The sequence below is a fragment of the Oryx dammah genome, unplaced genomic scaffold (assembly GCF_014754425.2).
Source record: "Oryx dammah isolate SB20612 unplaced genomic scaffold, SCBI_Odam_1.1 HiC_scaffold_2, whole genome shotgun sequence".
NCBI lineage: Eukaryota > Metazoa > Chordata > Mammalia > Artiodactyla > Bovidae > Oryx > Oryx dammah.
This window is the reverse complement of record NW_024070186.1, coordinates 104,018,457-104,039,034: the sequence shown is the minus strand read 5'-3', so window position 1 is coordinate 104,039,034 and position 20,578 is coordinate 104,018,457. Positions and strand designations below refer to the sequence as shown.

General features: G+C 36.8%; 1 protein-coding gene across 10 annotated transcripts in view; it reads left to right on the top strand.

Annotated features, from left to right (window-relative positions):
• Window positions 1-20,578, top strand: part of BBX (BBX high mobility group box domain containing) — a 290,065-nt gene that overhangs the window by 199,732 nt on the left and 69,755 nt on the right. For all 10 annotated transcript variants that reach the window (XM_040225323.1, XM_040225313.1, XM_040225237.1 and 7 more), the window contains 3 exons: window positions 2,792-3,034; window positions 13,067-13,265; window positions 16,923-16,990. In XM_040225323.1, the coding sequence (XP_040081257.1) occupies window positions 2,792-3,034; window positions 13,067-13,265; window positions 16,923-16,990 (510 nt within the window). The remainder of the gene's footprint in view (window positions 1-2,791; window positions 3,035-13,066; window positions 13,266-16,922; window positions 16,991-20,578) is intronic.

Below are 20,578 nucleotides of genomic sequence, written 5' to 3'. Positions count from 1 at the left end.
AATACAGATCTGACAGTGTCCCCTGCTAAAACCACTCATGGCTGTCCATTGCAGATTCTGGTCTGGTGCTAGTGTTGGCTTGTTGCAGAGTGTTACTTGGCCTCTGGTGAAAGGAAAAAAAAGGTCCAGATAATTTTTCATTTCAGTTTAATTTATATACCATGCACTTGTTTGTTTACTTATTTTTCAGTTAGTTAATTTAATGAAATAATTATATTAGAAGTAAAAAAAAAAAATGTTTTTAGTGTTCATACTTGACAGAACAAAAAGTTCCAGTCTGTGTTGGTCCCCTTCAAGGGGTTTTTTTTGAGTCATACAATCTGAAACCACTCATTTACAGGATTAAATGCACTTATTTTTCTTTTGCATTTTTAAAAAAATGACAAAGCACATTGTTCATGAAATGCCCCATACCTTCTTCTACAACAACTCTAGTTCTTCATTCTAATCTTTTATATACTGGTTCTATTGAACTGCATATGAGTGTCTGAATAAACCACTGAGCCTTAATCTTTGTTAGTTCCCCACAACCTCCCATCGACTACCTTATATATACTCTGATTTGTCTTTCAAAATTTAGCCCAGACGAAGCTTTTCTAGGGAGACTTTTCTGTTGTTCTACCAATCCACTAGTGTTTCATTATCACACTGGTTTCTTGTTGCAGTCATCATCCTGCTTTCTAATTTATTTGCTTTTATGTCTTTCTCCTCTCCCCAAACAGTGAGCTCCTGGGGCCAGGACCTTGTCTTATTTATCTCTTTTTCCAACTCTTGTCTTGAGTTCTATAATTTAGTCACTGGATCAAAGTTATTTTTTCTGAAGGGAAAATAAAATTACTTCCTCAACCTACATAATACATATTTTTACGCCTCATTTTTCTGTAACTTCTTAGTCAGTTTCAGAATGATAGATAAATATTCCTTGAAAACGCAAGTCATTGTTAATGATTATACCCATAACAAGGAAGATAAATCTGTAGCCTTCACTCCTGGTAATAATCCCTAATGTACTTCTAGATCAGATAGCTCTGACTTTGAGATTGTTCTGTACTACTTGTGTCTGAAGACAATTGATGGGTATGCAATGCTTAATTTAAATTTAAAAGAGTTTTAAAAAACATTTAGTTGGATTAAATTAGTGATTCGTCTTAGAGTGTCTGTAACAGTTGCCCAATAAACATGATATAAAAGAAGCTGATTGCCTTGTTATAGTAATGGTCTCCAAATGTGATCCTTAGACCAGCAGCATCAGCATAACTGCACAACTTGTTAGAAATACAAATCCTCAAAGCCTACTCCAGACATACAGAATACGAAACTATGGCAATGGGACGTAACAATCTGTGTTTTAACAAGACCTCCAGGGATTCCTATGCCCACTTACATTTGAGAACTACTGCCCTATTGTATCGGAGATGGCAATGGCACCCCACTCTAGTACCCTTGCCTGGAAAATCCCATGGACGGAGGAACCTGATGGGCTGCAGTCCATGGGGTCGCTAAGAGTCGGACACGACTGAGCGACTTCACTTTCACTTTTCACTTTCATGCATTGGAGAAGGAGATGGCAAAGCACCTCAGTGTTCTTGCCTGGAGAATCCCAGGGACAGGGGAGCCCGGTGGGCTGCCGTCTGTGGGGTCGCACAGAGTCGGACAAAACTGAAGTGACTTAGCAGCAGCAGCAGCAGCCCTCTTGTATGTATAATGCAGTCTAACAGCGTCTTTGATCCTTCTTGATTTTAGCTATGAAAGAGCATTGAAGGAATGGTTTTTAGTAAGCATTCTGGACTTCTGTTCTTGGTTGCAGTGTTTCCAAGAAGTACCGTGGAATCATATTTTAGCCTCAGAAGATACTTAACAGTGCTATTTATATTCTAAGATTGTGTGGTCAGAGATGTGCTTTAAGAAATTAAACCTGCAGCCATGCGTAGGAAGTATTATCATAAAGGATTAAAAGCAGGAAGGTGAAGCCATAGGTCAAAGTGCTACTAGGACAGCGGCAGTGAGGATTACACAGATGGACAGGATCAGAGCTTTGCAGAGGTCCTTGAAGCTCTTGAGTGAGATGCTCAGGAAAACGGAGGATTCAAAAGCAGTTTTGAAAGTTTAAGCCCTATCACCATAGAATTTCAGTAGATGAGAATGTGTAATTATCTATAGACTTGAAAGTTTACTTTTGTAGTTCTTCCTTCAAATAATGTCAAATGTCTGTTTTGATTTTTATGGTAGGAGGCTTCACTTTGATGTACTTTTTGATGTATTAGATTTTTATTCATTTTCACATTATTAGTTGTACAAAAGCCCTTTCCAAAAAGGAAGAAGACAGAACCAATATTCATGTATCTTTATGAGGATATTGTTAACTTTGAGACCCATATACTGTAGAATGGGTTTAATCCTTTATATGGGTTTAATCATTTATCCAGCAGTTAGTTAGGTACTAATATTGTACAAGACAGTAAACTAGGCACTGTGTATGAGGGAAATAAGAGAGGTTTTGTGCTCACTGTTAGTGAGAGGAAAAAATGCAAGCAATTATAACAACAATGTAATATATGCTGTAATAGAAACGTGCACAGGTTGCTATGGAAACTCAGCAAAAGAAAACATTTTAAGTTGGTTACCAGCCACAAATAGTGGTTGATAATTTTTAAAAACCCTTCCTCCCCCAATCTGTAAATTGTTTAAATAGAGCTAAGGAAAAATACAATTTAAAAACCGACACTAATTGTTAAAAAGAGAGTTATCCAGGATGTGTTAAACATTTTGGCTTTTGTTTTGTTGCTAATAGGTTCAACTTCTTGGGGCCGATGGCCTAGAGCAAGATGCTGGTGAAACTGAAGATGATGAATCACCAGAACAGCGAGCCCGGAGACCAATGAATGCATTTCTCTTATTTTGCAAACGTCATCGCTCTCTTGTACGTCAGGAACACCCCAGGCTTGATAACCGAGGTGCTACCAAGATACTAGCTGATTGGTGGGCTGTTCTCGATCCAAAGGAAAAGCAGAAATACACAGACATGGCCAAGGAGGTGGGTTACAGTGAGGAGGCTTTGTGGTAACTGTGAACAACCAATCCTGCATCCCCCAGTTAGTAGAGTCCACGCTAAAGGTCTAGCAGCAGCACGAAGGGGAATCCCGAATCAAGTGTTAAATGAAGACCTACAGGCTTTGTTCCTATGCCTGAGTTCCAAGTCCACCTTGCAAATACTGGTGAGGTGCCAAAAGAAACCTGTGGCCAAGAAGTGTTTTCTCTTTGTATGTATTGCACTGATGGACATGAGGGATGGATTTTTATGAATGGTGATTTATTTATTATGAATGATTTTTGTTTTTAGTTTTTCTAGGAACCCAGCTTCTGCTGTCAGAGAATGCCCATGGTGAAGATGACAGTCTTGATCTAGTTCTAAAGCTAAAAAGCTTTGTAACCATATCTGAGTTAATTTCTGGGTCTCAGTTTTTTTGTGGGTTTTTTTTTTTCCTTTTTTAAAAACGATGTTATGAGAACGAGAAAGTTGGAACAAAATTTGCATCCCTTCCAGCACTAATTTTTTAAAAAATTTTGTAATATACACAGTTATCAAAAGATATGCTTTGATTTGTTTCTGTAGGTAGTAAGTACAGCGTGAGTATTCAAAGCCAGTAGAGGAATGGATGGCAGTGGAACAGGATGTACTGTGATGTGCACATGCATGTAGACACCATGTAAGCAGTAGTTGGTGAGAAGTATTTCTGTATAGGAATGCTTTCCAGAGAAGTGGAGTGTATGTTCCAAAATGTGACTTAATTTATTCAAATATTGTATACTGATCTGTTTCTAAAGTAATCTTAAATTAGTGTGAGTTCATTGTACATTTAAAATGTATTGTGTAATGGATTTAGGAAGTAAGGGGAAAGCAAAGCAATATCATTGTGGGTAAACTTGAAAGGAATGATTCTAACTATATTTCTTTAGAGTTACAGCTTACAAATAATATTGATTCATGAAAAACCCCAGCCACCCAAACATTTGGTTAAGTTCTATGAAAAGACGGACCAGCAGGTGACAAATACAGAGTTTCAAGTGAGATATTTTATTAGACATCTCAGTATGTAGAAAAATAATTCTTTCAATTGCTGTGGTTTTATGGAGTTGCTTAACAGGCTAACATGGAACATAAAAATTTCTTACTCAGTGTTCAGGGAAATTTGAATCCAGAATAAATGATTAGCATAGTTATTGTGTAATTAATGATCACATAAGGCTTCAGGAATTAACTGAATTGTTAAAGACAGAATTTTAACTATGTAGAGCACCTAGCAAATTTAAAATCAATTCCAGTAATCTACATGATTTAAATGCTACTGGAGATTTTCATTCTCATAACAATAATTAACAGTAAAAGATGCCCATTAAGTAGCTTTAGATCCTTTCATGTCATGCTTCTGTGATAAAACAATTAATCTGAAACCTCATAGGGAGTTGCATAAGCTTCCTATAATTAAACTCTCGAGTTTATCTTTGGATTACTGTTTTTGGGTAACATGCAGCCTGTCCAATAATTGTTTACTTTCTCAAATACTGCTAATTGATAAAACCCAACAGGTGGCCACTTTTAAGAGGAAGGAAGTCTTATTTTCATACAGGAATTCCTTTACTAGTTACTTAATTAGCTTCACAATATCTGCCATTGTGGTGAGTAGTGAAATCTAAATCTCATAAGGTGCGCTGCGCAACACCCGCCCCCCCAAACAAATTACTCCAGTGGAGTCATAACTGGCTCTTCCACCCCACAACTTATCTTGTTTATAGTTGCTCTTATGAAATGTTGTCTCACTTCTAGAGCCATGCATGGAAGGTTCAGCTACTTTCAAAATCCTTATACAATTGGTTTCTAGTCGTAAGTGATACTTGTTTCTACCTGCTTACCAAGTGGTTTTGAAATTACAAAAGAGTGCAGGCAATTGTGCTGGTGTTTTTTTGTGTGAATATTACAGCCTTAGTTGAAATGTCACTTTTTTTTTTACTTGTTATAACTTTCTCTGACTCATTACTTGCTGTTTGATTATTTTCTATTAGTGCATCTGGTGAGGGGAAGTACCTGTTTGGGAATTTTTCAGTTTTTTTAAATTGTTTCCCAGGGCTGGTTTGTATTGTTGAAAAAAAAAAAAAAGTTGAATGAGGGTTTCATGTTTTCTGAGGGTTTTAAACTGTCCTAAGGATATAACCTGGATTCCTTTCTTAAATTCAGCAGCATGCCTTATGGTGCAATGTTGTGGGCATTCATAGCCTCTAGCTTCTGCAGCTGCCTGTTAGTAGACTCAAACCATATTATTGTTCCTTTTAACATCTTTATGTATACATTTGTACAAATGTACAAATATATGTCTGCATTTTTTACTAGGACATTTCTGGAAACTTCTACTTGTCACTTAAACTAATAATCATAATTAATTAATAGACAGTCAATATAGAGGATCACACATGTTATTCAGATAGAGTCAGTACCAAAGATAGGGGAGGATCTGGGAAGTTAAGACAATTTTGAATGACCTTTATCATACCCACTTTGGTTTTTGTAGCCTAGGCATGGGACAGAACACATGCATTTATTGACTAGTTAGCTCATTCCAGAGTGGATGTCTCATGCTTCCCTGGTGGCTCAGAGGTAAAGAATCCACCTGCCAATGCAAGAGATCCTTTGGTCGGGATCCTTGGGTTCGATCCCTGGGCTGGGAAGATCACCCGGAGAAGGAAATGGCAACCCACTCCACTATTCTTGCCTGGGAAATCCCATGGACAGAGGAGCCTGGCAGGCTACAGTCCATGGGGTTGCAAAGAGTTAGACGCAACTAAACAACAGCAATGAGTGCTCCTATTCTACAGAGCAGAGACTTAAGGCTCTTTGGGTGTTAGTACCTTGACCAGTCATACAGTTATGGACCATGGGATAGTCTTTGCTATTTGTTTCTAGCATCCTTGTAGTATATTTTAGATGACTGTGAGACAAAAGATTTGAGTAAGAAGTGAAAAATGGTAACTAGAAAATATCATGATCTCATGGGAAGAGTCTGCTTGTGCTGGGGTTGGGGGTATTTCAGAAAAGGCTTTATGAAGTTGTTAGTAGAATTTGGTATGTCCCTTGGCACAGGATGCAGAAGAAAGGCAAGGATACGAGCAGACAGGGAAAAATAAGAACAACTTCAGGAACGAGAAAGTTTTACCTGAAGCCTGAGCTATTAGTAGGTGAGTAATAGGAAATGATGATATAAAGGTGAACATCTTGAGAAATTGGCCTGAAAAGTTGGAAGCTCGGTTGTACGTTAATAAAAGAGCAATGGAATCAAATGCAGTAAAAAGTTTAAAAGTAAACTGTAATAGCCTCTTGTAAATGTTGGGGTCTGTTGTGGTCTGGAGTCTAGGAAAGATTATCACTGTAAATCTCCATGGGGTTTTGTGACCAGTTCTTCTTCGATATTTCTTCAAGAGAAAATCAATGTATTCATGCCCTTTCTTTGGTTTCATCAGAAATGGATTCTTCTCCATAGAAAATTTGATGTCATTTTCTTGTGTATTATTATTCTGTACAACTTTTGTTAACAGTCATGTGTCATGCTCGACAGAATTTGTCTTTGTACTAGCTTGATGTGGCATCTTGCATACCACTGAGCTAGAGCAGCACCTCATTGATCCCCACATTCTTGAGAAACAAGTGTTACATTTGTTATTTCCATACAAGAATTATTTTATAATCTGTAATTTGGTGAGAGTTTTGTGAACAGTTGAGTTATAGTCACATTTTCATCTGTTTATTAAATGATTCTTAACCCAAAGTTAAAGAATCATCCAAAGTTCTTTGGAACTTCCACTTTGGTTTTCCAAGAATCTTTCTTTTGAGTGAAGCCATAGCTGTCAATTGACATTTCTTTCTTCTATCAGACACTTTCTGCTACCTCTAATGAAGTAACTTACTCTGTGTGGGTTTTTCTGAGTATGACTTAACTGGGGCCCCAGCACTTTAAGAAGAGGTGGGTAGTAAAACCAAAGATTTGGGCTTCATGGTTCTCAAATTTCTTGTTTCTGAGGCCTTTCCTATTCCTGTGTTCTGGATGTCAGGACTTTCTTATTATAAAAAAAAAATACTTGTGTTTATTTTTTGAAATAATACCAATTTATGAATATTGCTTTATTTTCTCTAGGGTTCTGACTCATTTAATCCTAAAAATAATCCCACGAAGTAGATACTATTTTCTGAAAGCTAAAGATGAGGACACTGCAGCCCAGAGGAGTTAAGTGACTTATCCAAGGCAACAAATCACTAGCAGTAGAGTTTGGGTAGCCTTCTCCCTTGTCAGACCTTCTGAGTTTCCACATTTGTAATTGGTAATGAAGATACCTGTCCTCACAGGGTTGAGGTTAAGATACAAGTAAGGCATTGTGCGCACAGGCGTGAAGTTTAAAATGCTATGAAATATTAGCTGTTCCTGATAAGCTTATGTTTGTATTTCATACTTCTTTACCTAGTAATTTTTTTACTGTTTTTATTAGAACCTATTAACACACTGAAGTGCTACTAAAATATACAATTAATCTTTGAAACATAAGAATCAACAAAACTAAAAGTATCATTTGCCTAGCTTGGCAGATCCTGTCCAACGTGATTAATGATTCCTAACAAAATAGATGTTCCACTAAGTGAGCTAACTACTTGATTTCAGAAATATCAGTCCATTTGCTAAATGTTAGTTGTTTTTCTAATTTGCTGATTGTTTTTCTGGTATTCTCTTGCTTTTTCTATGATCCAGTGGATGTTGGCAGTTTGATCTCTGGTTCCTCTGCCTTTTCTAAATCCAGCTTGTACATGAATTATCTGTTAATGCATTTCCAGAAATGCAGATAATGTTTGCTTACCCAGACCTTTACCATCCTTTTATAAAGTGCCAAAATTAAATCTTAAAAGAAATTCTGAAATTTTTATTTTTAATTAGTGCTAACTGATTAAATAGACTTTCTCCTCCTTAACCCAAATTGGGGAGAGAAATTGTCCTTTAAAAAAATTTATATGTGGAAATGAACTACTGTCTCCACAGTAATCCTTACAGGGAATTTAGGCAACTGTATCTATAGCCAACTCAGTTTTTCCTTTATGACTTTTCTGCAAGAGAACCAAATAACTCCCTGGTCACTTATTCAAGTCACTTTTTGAAATGTATGGTTTTTACTGGAGTGGCTTTATCATGAAAGTTTCATAGGTTAGTGTATACTTTAAAATACTTCTGTTCTATCAGATGCATAAACTTAATTCATCATCCTATCATATAAAAGTCTGATTCATTTTCTTCCTGTTAAAATGTCTAGTAAGAATAATTCAGACCTATATGGTAAGTTTTAACATTTTATGAGGAAAGGTTCCTAGAACTAAGGAAGTACTAATTAGTGCCACTTCTCAAATATCTTCCTCTCATCTTCAACCCTGTATAATGTGATTTCTGCCTGCCAATATGAGGAGGTACAGTTGTCTCCAGATTCATTAGCCATCTCAAAGTTTATTATGCTAAAGATTCACTTAGCCCCTGCAAAGTTACAGAATTTAAATTGTATTATGCCTTTTTTAAAAAAACAAGATAATTACTGGATAATCTCTTATAATTGTGGTAGGTTTTCTTTTTATCATGGTGATATTTCACATATTTACACCAGTATCAGCTCTCTTTATTTGTATAGATATTCCCAGGGTCCCTTATTACTTTACCTCAACAGGGTTATTATTCTCTCTCACTCTGTTGAGAAGGGCTAGACTGCAATAATAGCTAGAAATACTGCCGGACTTTTTGAGCCAACCCTCCCGCCCCACCTCCAATTAAGAACAAATACTTGGAGAACAATTAATAAGTACATGTCTCCTTAAGGTGCTTTTTAAGATCAAATTTCCCATTCTTATTAATGATCTGTGAAAGTAATTTTGAGAACCAATTTTTTAAAGATTAACATAATACTGTCTTTTGGTTTATAATAATACCATTGTCATATATAAAGTAGACCAAATACTGCATCAAGGGTATGTATTTAATACCATTACTGAATAGCAGTGGTGTATTATCATTGCTAATGAAGTCTGGTGGTGGTTGAGATTGGAGAGAGGAGGGCCAACATTTACTAATAAGCACCTTCTGTAGGTCAGGAACTGTGTCTATAAAGTAGATTCACTTAGGTTATCTAATCAGTTTGAAATCTGCAAAACAAAACGAATTTAGTAAGGGAATTTTTATTTTAATGGGAGATTTTTGAAAATAAATATTTTAGCAAGAGGTTAGTTACCTCAAGGATAGGACCAATAGCCTGTGATTGATGTTTGTGAAGGATAACTGAGCTTCCTCCTCTACCCCCAGCAAGAAAGCCCTCCCTTGGGGATCCAGATGAGTGGGCCTGTCTCTTTGGTCCTTTCAGTCTTGTGCTGATGGATTTTTGCCCACATGGTTGACCAGCGTGCTCATAGATTCACTCAGCTGTTTGCTCCAGACTATATATAGCCGCTTCTGATTTCTCCCTTACTCAGCTTTCTCTGTGATCCCTTTCCTAATAACCTCATCACAACAAATGATTAAGCCTTTCTGTTGTCTCTTATAGCCGAATCAGAGCCAATGACTGATGGTGTGTGTGCTGGGTTCCAAGGACAGACATCCTCATGCCCTGAGGCTCCTCCTGCCTCCACCCTCACTGGGTGTTCATACACTGCCTGTGTTGACCTGTCTGTCTTTTCATGAATTTATGACATCTCCATCTAAGCTTTAAACTCCTTAAGGACAAGGGCTGTTTGGTATTCTTTTCTCTTATCTCCTTCATTCTTAACCCTTTGCTCTGTTGTTTTACATTGAGTTTAAGAATATAAAAGATTAATATTGTAGTTCATTTACATAGTATTGATCCTCATAGTGAATTCTCCGTTTCTGTTTTCTATAAAACCCCACATACTCCAGGCCTGTCTTCTGCCATTTGTCCTACACATAGGTAGCTTCAGTAGTTGTTGTTCAGTTGCTAAGTCGTGTCTGACTCTTTGCAACCCCATAAACTACAGCACAGCAGGCTTCCCTGTCCTTCACTATCTCCAGGAGTTTGCTCAAACTCATGTCAATTGAGTCTGTGATGCCATCCAACCATGTCACCCTCAGTCTTTCCCAGCATTAGGAAATTTTCCCGTGAGTTGGCTCTTCACATCAGGTGGCCGAAGTACTGGAGCTTCAGCTTCACTATCAGTCTTTCCTATGAATATTCAGGGTTAATTTCCTTTAGAATTGACTGGTTTGATCTCCTTGCAGCCCAAGGTACTCTCGAGTCTTCTCTAACACCGCAATTCAAATGCATCAATTCGTTGGCACTGAGCCTTCTTTATGGTCCACTTCTCACAGACCCACTGAAAAACAGTTATCGTGCTGGAGCCAGGGGAAGGTGTGTGGACCGTGTATTACAAGAAGTAATATGTTTGAGTGGCTAATTGTGGATTGCAATCAATTTGAAAACAGAGACTAATTCATGCTCTTTTCATGCCCCGTGTTTAACCAGTGTCTGTCATCTAGTCAGTCCTTATAAAGTATTGGAGATGGAGGTGACTGAGCGGGTAGAATAAGTGCAAGAGAAAGAGACGTTTATGGTCAGTGATTGTCACTGCTTTACGTTGTCTTCAGCACAGCTGCATATATCATAAGTTAGTTTAAGCTAGCCCTTATTAATACCATCAGTGCTTTTAAGAATAGTCAATGCTGGTAATAATTCATTCATAAGAATGACAGTATTATTGTTTTCATCACACATGCAGATTTTCATCAAAGTAAATTGCTAAGTGATTCTTAGAAAAGGATGTAATATTTACTGGAAAAGAACTATATTATCTAGCCGATTGACAACATAGGAAGGGAAGAAGGTGACACCTAGAAACAGAGGAAATCTGAAATCTAGTCACATCCATCCATCTAGGATCTTTCACAGTTGGGACTTTTTCTAAAAAAAACAACCACCAAAAGTATCAAACACTTTCTTTTAAATGTCTTGTGACAGATATGTTACTTTGATAGTCCTTTGTTACTTCATAGAGTGGTGGCTTTTATTCAAATAACTGTTCATCCTACTGTTGCAGCTCGTGTGCCTTTTGCTGGGACAAAATGATGATGCACGGTGCCTGCTACTTTGATTTTCATCTCACCCTTTCATTTGTCACTTTACACTTCCAGACAGCAAGCAAAACTGTTTGTCTGCGTCATCTTAACAAACATGTAAATCGCCCTCATGCATGTGAATGTGCTCGTAATAGAATACCTCTTACTTTACATTGGTACCCCCAAATTTACTCTGCTATGTGATGATAAGTTCTAGTTTGGATCTGGCCTTAGTATCCCGTTTTAATTATTTTTGTAAGAAGAGTAGAACTTATCTTACTGTATCTTCCTTCTGCGTGTACCTATATAGCAATATGCAGATGTACAGCTTTTAGTTTAACAGCAAAAAGATTATCCAGAAAATTTAAATTAAGGGTAATTCTGGGGGGTAATACTAAACCATTGACTACTAAGTTTACATTATATTGTCTACAGTACAATTCTTATTTATATGATTTAAAGTGAAGTGATGTTTATTAGTTTGATCAGATATACCGTTTTTACACTAAGGGTAAAGGAACTTCTTTTTAAATGGGTTAGTTTAAAAAGCTGTTTCAATCTTACACTAAATTAATTTTACACACAGTATTCATTTTGAAAAGCAAGCTTTACAGGATTGAACAAATCATATTAATTAAATAAGGTACCAATGGCACCCCACTCCAGTACACTTACCTGGAAAATCCCATGGACGGAGGAGCCTGGTGGGCTGCAGTCCATGGGGTCGCTGAGGGTCGGACACGACTGAGCGATTTCACTTTTACTTTTCACTTTCATGCATTGGAGAAGGACATGGCAACCCACTCCTGCGTTCTTGCCTGGAGAATCCCAGGGATGGGGGAGCCTGGTGGGCTGCCGTCTATGGGGTCGCACAGAGTTGGACACGACTGAAGCGACTTAGCAGCAGTAGCAGCAGTAATAACAAAATCATTGAAGACTACATCAATATATTTTATCAAATGACATAATTTTGGTAATAGAACATGAATAGCATACATATATTTTATTTAATTTTATTGTCAGGAAAGGGAATGGCAGAGTTGGGAAAGAGGGAGAAAACCATAGAAAAATAAAGGAGAAAAGAAGATACTGATACCAAAGGCTGAAAACCTCCATGTTGTAATGGATTAATTACGACCTCACAGATCTCTGTATGTTCACTTTGGTGATCACATGTATTCATTGGAAACCTCTAGGATGTGATCAGGTGCAGTTACACTTTGTAGTTTTGAGGAGGAATTGAGGCTGAGAAAGGTTGTACAACTTGCTTAGTGTCCACCACTGACTAACAGCAGAAGTGGGTTTTGAACCCAGATAATCAGACTCTGTATCCAGGGCTGTTTCTTCTACATGCCCCTGCAGATAACTGAAAAGTTCATCAGTTCGCCCTGCCCTGTTCTCTTGCCATTCTTGATCTTGGTTCATTTATCGTACAACTGATTACATTGCTCTGAAAGACTTGCCTGTATTCGCCTGTGCGGTAAAGCATGTTTTCGTTTTTAACTTACCAAATTAGGCAGTGAGCAGAATCTAGTTACTGACCCTGGTATTGGCTCACATTTGTACTGTGCATCTGATACCTACTTTGAGATAGATACGCTTGACAAATAACATGACAGATAACGCCCTTTCTCCACCAAGATCAGGCGGAAATCTGAATTTGGATACTGGAAAGAAAAAATAATAATGAAAGTTGAAAGACACAAAATGTGTTGCCTCTGAACCCTCATCCCACAAATGAACTTTCTAGTAGATAAATTCACGTCCTAGCTCTAAAGCCCCGTACTAAGGCTGTCGTTCTTCTACAAGGAAAGACACAGCAGTGTTGTTGTTTTTTTTTATTCAGTATCTTAATAGTGGAGTAAGGTGAAGGCTATTAGAACCTTTTCAGTCTATGTGTTAATTAAAATATGTTGTCTGTTCTTTACTTATAGTATAAAGATGCATTTATGAAAGCAAATCCTGGCTACAAATGGTGTCCTACCACAAACAAGCCTGTGAAATCCCCAGCACCCACCACTGTCAATCCGCGAAAGAAACTATGGGCCTTCCCATCTGACTCTTCAAGAGACTTGCCAAGCCCCAAGAAAGCAAAGACTGAAGAAATGCCTCAGCTTAACTTTGGAATGGCTGGTGAGTTTAAGCACTGATTTTCCCTGTTCTTTAAGACTGGGGCAGTTCATGTAGGCAGTATTTTTAACAGATAATAGAGAGGGAGAGAAAAGCAAAATTTATGACCAATAGGAAGTAATGGCAAATATGAACCTTAGCTTAAAGCTTTGGAGTATGACATGCTTTAGAATGTATATATAATTAAAGAAAGGAGGGTTAGGCCAAGTGGTGGAGCCATTATAAATATCTGTGGATTCCTGACATTGATATGGAAAAGCAGAGAACAATGTGGAGACTGTCAGGAGCTCAGGGATTTTGTAATGTAACAAAACAGCTTGCACACTCATGCCCACTATTAAGTTGTTCCCCTTAAGCACCTTCTCTGGAGAAGGGAATGGCAATCCACTCCAGTTTTCTTGCCTGGAGAATCCCATGGACAGAGTATCCTGGCAGGCTACAGTTCATGGGGTCACAAAGAGTCGGACGCAACTGAGCAACTAACACACACTGTAAGCACCTTAGTTGTGTTGCATACCTAACAAGCCATAAATTATGTAGATCATTTGAGGATATGAAACATCGAGGGCAGGAGGATGAACAGCTCCATCACAAATCTAGGATGGATCTGACAGCTGTTTTTTAGAGGGAATTGCCATCCCAATCCTTTTACTGGCCCAGCAAATTGAACATTCCAGATGGTCCCATTTGTTCTGAGCTTTTAATATCCTTTGGGTGCTAAGGAATGTTACAGCATTTATTACTATGAAATAAAGTATTTATATTCACCCTGCAAATGGTTCTGTCTTCCTACCTATTATAATACCATAATCAAGAGAAGTTTCCAGGATGAATTAGGGAGACTGGGCAGAATGGAAGCATTGAAACTGGTGTGGAGCTAGAGGGTTCCCATGTCATTAGTACAAACATTTTCTTCAAAATGGGAGCTCTGAACAGTTTACAAAATAGAAAGCTTGGGAATGGAAGTTGAGCAGTATTGTGATGACACTTCACTAATAGCCAGAAGGCCTAGTGAGATTTGTGTGACTTGTGGCATCTAACAATGTGGTGATGTCATGTGTAAATCTAAGAAATGCCACCTGACACGATGGCCATTCTGGGGGAACACAGTGTTCAGGTGATTGTTATGTAAACATCTGTGGTATAATTCTAGGTAAGCTTACAAAGTGATGCTTTGCATAACTCAGAGGAATCAGAATAGAGATCTTTGTTTCAGCTGTTACTTTGTACAGGTTAAGCTTCAACCTGCTTGCTGCGTCTAGAATCCCCAGATTGTGTCAGTAAGAGTTTTTATAAAATACTTAATCATCTGAACTTATCATCAGAACCAAATCAGAATATATCTTTGACTGGCTTCTAAATTAATTCCTTTGATTAGCATGTATCTTCCATTGCTTTTTCTACCACTTCTAAGTCTAGATCAGTCTTTCTAGGTTGTGTTTTGTTTGTTTGTTTGTTTGTTGCATACAGTGGCTATTCACAAACCAGAAATACTGCACAAAGCTATAAAAGATGTCTGTCTATAGCATTATTTCTGTTACTTTATTAGTCTACTTGTTATACCTACAAATTCAAATTGGGACCTAGGTTTCAACCAAGATATTTACAGCTCAGCTTTTAAAAACAGCATTCTTTTTAAAAAATACAGAAAAGAAGGAAAAGAACTTTCTCACATTTATCTCATTATATAAGGGCCTGTGATGGATGTTGGAAATCCATGATCACAGCCCTTGTTAAGCTATATATAGCTGATAACATTGGTCTGGTGTTCCTTTTCAGCACAAGGATAGCAAACTAATTTGCTGTTAATTAAAACATGGTTCTTAGCTGTTTAAATCTAGAGGAAGAAGCTGTAGGGCTTTTAGAGGCCAGTTTAAGCTTACATGGAATCTCATGTTATTTTGTTTTCCGTGTAGTCCTTGTCACATGACATTGTGCATTGTTTAGTAACCCCAAAGCAGTCACGTGTGTGATATCCAAGAACGAAAAGCTGTGTAGAATTTAACTTAGTGCAGGTCCTCTGAGTGAAAGGAATGCATGCTATTTATATAAGTATAGTTTTGATATATCCAAATAACATTATATAAGCATAAATTAACATAAAGGATGATGGTAATTTCTTGTCTGTGTTTTAGTGTCTATACAGCAAAGTCATATTCGTGTATAAGGTAAATAGATTATCATGGACATATGTTCATATTTTACTAAATAATTTGAACTAACACATTTTTATCTTTATTAGAAAGCAATTATTCAATCCTTCTTATCTCTAGAATGACAGTTCCAAAAGTATTTTGCTGCCCCAAGAACTAAAGTTCGCTTTTACTTTCCACCCAGTTCATTTCTCTTAATTTTTATTTGCCAGTAGATTTAAGTGTCAGTTTTAGCAGCCACAATAGTTCATAAACTTAACATTTAATTAAGGATTGAATTTGAACAAGAAAGAGCCTTGTTTTAGCAAATCAGTCTGTGTTCCTACATGTCTTCCTACAAGGCTGTCTTCCAACATAGAGCTGTTTTGTGACCACCTGATCATTTGGTGACATATTTTACCTCTACTAAGCTCTTTCTTTCTTTTTTTTAAAAAGCTCCTGCAGATTCTTTTCTTTTTTTAAAGTTGGACCATTTGTAAGATGTGGTCAGAGTTGCTTCATGAGTTCTTGAGACAGATTTGTATTCAAAGATGGATTTAAGGACATATCTTTAAACAAAATTAAAAACGAAAGAGAAAAGAAGCACCTGAATGTCTTCAGGCAACACTATGTCTGATCCTCATTTTTAATTGTAGCGAGATTACTAAAATAAAAAATGTGTTTATTGAGGACCAGGAAGCACTAGGTTAAGCATTGACTTAGGCATTTTCACATATGTTATTTTATTGAAGTTCTGAAACGTAACTCATTTAAGACAACCTTAAAGGATATAGGTTTCTTATTGTCTGTATTTTCTTTGTTTAGATATAATCCTGGGTCATAGATCTACCAGTTTCTCTTTCTACTTCTGTTGATTATTGAAGGAATGAAAACAGACCTTCAGTAGTATAAAAAGGGTTCATTTTAAATGCTAAAAGATACTTTGAGAAAGGGCCTAACCTTACCCCTAAGATTTAAGATGTCAGAAATACTTCACTGTTGAACTTAGATTTGTTTTTGAAAGTTTTAAAGAAAGACTATTTGAACAAAGCCCACTAAATTTTTGGTGGCCCATTTGTAAAATGTCTTTCTGTTCTCAAGTTCCTCCAGTGACCTGGTTCTTTTTATCAAGCCCTGATTTCATGTGGGAGAAATAACAATATGAGAATAACAATCTCAAATTTCTTAGAAAACAAGCATAAGCACTCTATTGTTTTTTTAATCCAAACTCCCTATGCCGTAAGGAAAGAAGCATTGCACTAGGAGATAATTCATGTTCTAAATAGCTGTGGTACTGAGTAAAGTATTTTGTTGGAATGGTAGACAACAGTGGTATTTTTAAAGCTCACAGAAGTATGAATACTAAGCATGTATATGCCAGGTTACTGCTTCATAAAGTTCAAAAGTTTTCTATAACAAGTTATGTGTGGTTCTGTTGGATTTTTGATTGTTAGTCTTTGTGAGTATTTTGGATTATATGTTCTCCATGGTTGTGAATTGATAATTTACTTACCTTTGGCTTATTTAGATCCTACTCAAATGGGAGGCCTGAGCATGCTGCTTCTAGCTGGAGAACATGCTCTTGGGACACCAGAGGTAAGCAGTCCCTATCCCTCTCTGTTCCACTCCTGCTAGAAGTTGATAACACAGACACTTGTGTTCTGTTCACAGTGTTTATTCTGCAGTTTCACTGTTAACAGCTCATGAACAAACTGTGCTTTTAATTTTCATTAAGGTTTCTGTGTGCATGGTATTATGCCTTGAAAGTAACAGACTGGGTTACATGAACCCAAAAGGACACAAACAGAGACTGGGTGCAGACTTCGAGATTCTCTGAGCACAGGTGTAAGACTTAGGACGTACAGATAATTAGCATTTGCCATGGCTTTGTAATGGAGTCCAGAGGGTGGATCCTATGAGTCATTCATTCTGTTCATAACAGTGTCTGCTTTTGTGATGTTCTCATTTAGACTTGTTAGTGAAAAGGTGAGAGTTAAAAAAAAAAAAAAGCATGAGACTGTTGGTCTCTCTGGTACCTGAATAAATCCAAACTCCTGCTTTTGAAAATCAGAAAACGTGGCATTTTAGGATTGCTTATTCTTTAAAATGGAAAATGAAAAAGGACTCAGACCCTCCTAATGACCTTGGTCTTGTTTTATTCCCTTGTATAGTTATTGGGCTGTGTTTGCTAAATAACTCTTAGATATAGTCTTGACAGGCAGGTAGTAGTCAATAGTCATGCAGAGTTTGCATTTATGGAATTTCTCTATTTTCCAAACCCATTTAGCAGAGGCCAGATGCATTGACCTGCTGCTGGTCACATTATTTTATACACTGAAGTCCTTGAGATGGATATTTTTCAATCCCCAACCAGCATTACTACTTAGGACCCAAAATAGAAATTTTATTGCATATACATATATACATATATATATACATACATATATATATGTATATACATATGTATGTACATATATATATATGGGCCTCCCTGGTGCCTCAGATGGCAAAGAATCTGCCTGCAACACTTGAGACCAGGGTTCGACCCCTGGGTCGGGAAAAATCCCTTGGAGAAGGAAATGCCAACCCTCTCCAGTATTCTTGCCTGGAGAATTCCATGGACAGGGGAGCCTGGCAGCCTACAGTCCATGGGATCACAGAGAGTTGGACACGACTGAGCAACCTACACACACATACACATATATATATTTCTTCCTTCCTTTCTTAAGTTGTATGCATGCCTTATGAATTACAGTTAAAGCATATTCAAATAGTTGTTTTAGAAGGTACCACATATTTATATCACAAAACTCTTTTATTATTTATAGTTTATATTTGGGATCCATAGTAGTTTACCAGATATTCAATTTGATTTAACTTTTTAGTTCTGTTCAATTTTGAATCACAATAAATGTGTAAATTTGGTGGACCGGTATTTATTTACATTGTACTTACCTTTAGCTGAAAAAGGAAACTTTGTACTTTTGCGTACTCATCATTCAGCATGTTTGTATTTCCTCACATGACAGCCTTCTCTGGCATCATTTGACTTTATGACACATTAAAAACAATCAGATTAACTCTGACTAGAGCATAGAGTATCCCAAGCATGTTCCCAAAGGTGAATGTTGGAATAATAATGTGCATTTGAACTTTCAGCACAGTCTAACTCATGATTTCCAAGAATGCACTGTATTGTGAAAGTCAGTACCATCTTTTCTAATAGATTAGATAATAATGAAATTTTCTTCCAAACATCTGTTAGCATTCCTTCTAATTTTCAGGAAAAAATGTAAACAAATAAACATGTATAGAACTTACAGATGGATGAAAATGCTAGTCAGAGAAGGGAATACTTTTTTTTTCCTTTGAATTAAAATTTGTCTTTGGGGCTCTTTTTAGTGAATAGCTCTTCTCCCCACTTGACACAAGCAGTTTAAGTCATGCAGTGGTCAACCTTCCATTTCTGATGAAGGGGAACCATTTTGAAAATTCTCAAGCTAAAGAAGCAGAGAAAATTACATGGCCAAAAGAAGTGAACCATACAGGAGAAGGAATTTAGGTTTTTAAGGACCACTTCTAAGAATGCAGCTCTTTCTTCATAATTCCTCCTTCTCGTCTCAGATATATTTAGGCATTATTGAAAATAGTCTTGAGCTATTGAAACAATAAAGGGGCAAAGTTTGTATAACATAATGCTGTCTCTAAAGGTAATTAGTTTGAGAGTTTATTTCATAGCTGTCAGTAGATTTCATTTAATACCTAATTTCTATGCGAAGTCGTATTCCAAATATGTAGACATTGTCATAGAACTTTAGGGGCTTATGTACATTGGCAGATGAAAAATACAATGAATACATACTTATATTTTTAAAAGAAAATTATAAAGATAATGAGATAAGAAAAGAGGTACAGAAATTTGATACTTCTTAGATTTGGAACAATTACCATGAAGTCTGTTTAAACTGTTGGGTAGGACCAGTCAAATAAAGTGACATTTTACAAAAATTCTTCCACAGAGGAGGTCTAATTGTAATGAATTTATTTAAATGCCATGAGAAGATTCTTATTCTGAAATGGTTTATTGAAAAGGAGATTTTCCTTTATTCATCAGCCTGAAACCTAATCACATAGAAAAAGTCCTCAAAAGCCTATTTTTTTAATATGAAAAATTTAATATAGGTAATAGTTTTATTTTTAAAAACAATTCTATCAACAGAAAGGTAGAGAGGCTTACTGTTACAGGAACAATAAAATTCTAGGTTAAAGTTTCTTTAGTTTATACATTTTGTAGATCTACATATAATGTACTCTTAGGGTTTTTAGAGAGAAATTATAGGTTCTTGATATAGCAATGAGCAAATAATAACAAGCAGGATGTCTGAGTTTTTGCTTTCTCCTTAGTCTTCTGATTAACTCTAAATCTGCCACAGTATTTTTGGCATTATTAGGGCAGCATTTTTATATGCTACTATTTGTGCCTCTGATGAATAAAATGGGGTAAGAATTGCATTTACAGTTTGACTCTTTTCCACATAAATGGTTAGTCCTGTATTTTCTTTATACCCAGAATACACTGAAATATATTTCATATTTGAGATAAATTTTAAAAAGCAGTGTTTGTTGTTAAAAGAGTATCTGAATTAAAGAAGCAAAATAAATGTGTAGGCATCCCTCATCTTATTGTGCTTTGCAGATACTGCAATTTTTACAAATTGAGGGCTTTTGGCAACCCTGCGTCCAGCAGGTCAGCTGGCACCATTTTTCCAACCATATTTACTCGCTTTGTATCTCTTTGTCACATTTTGTCAATTCTTGCAGAATTTCAGACTTTTCGTTATTATTATATTTGCTATGGCAATCTATGATCAGTGACCTTTAATGTTACTATTGTAATTTGAGCTGGGGGTGGTGGGGTGGACAAATCGTATCCATATGAAACAATGAACTTAATTGATAAATGTTGTATGTATTCTGACTGCTCCACCTGAGTGACAGCATGTCTGTTTATAACATAGTTAACTGAATATTTCAAACCCACCGTTGAGATCTACTACTCAGAAGTGAAGATTCCATTATAATACCACTGCTCATTGACGATGCACCTGGCCATCCAAGAGCTCTGACCTAGGTGCCCAGCAAGACCAATGTTTTCATACTATTCCACACATCTCTTCTGCAGCC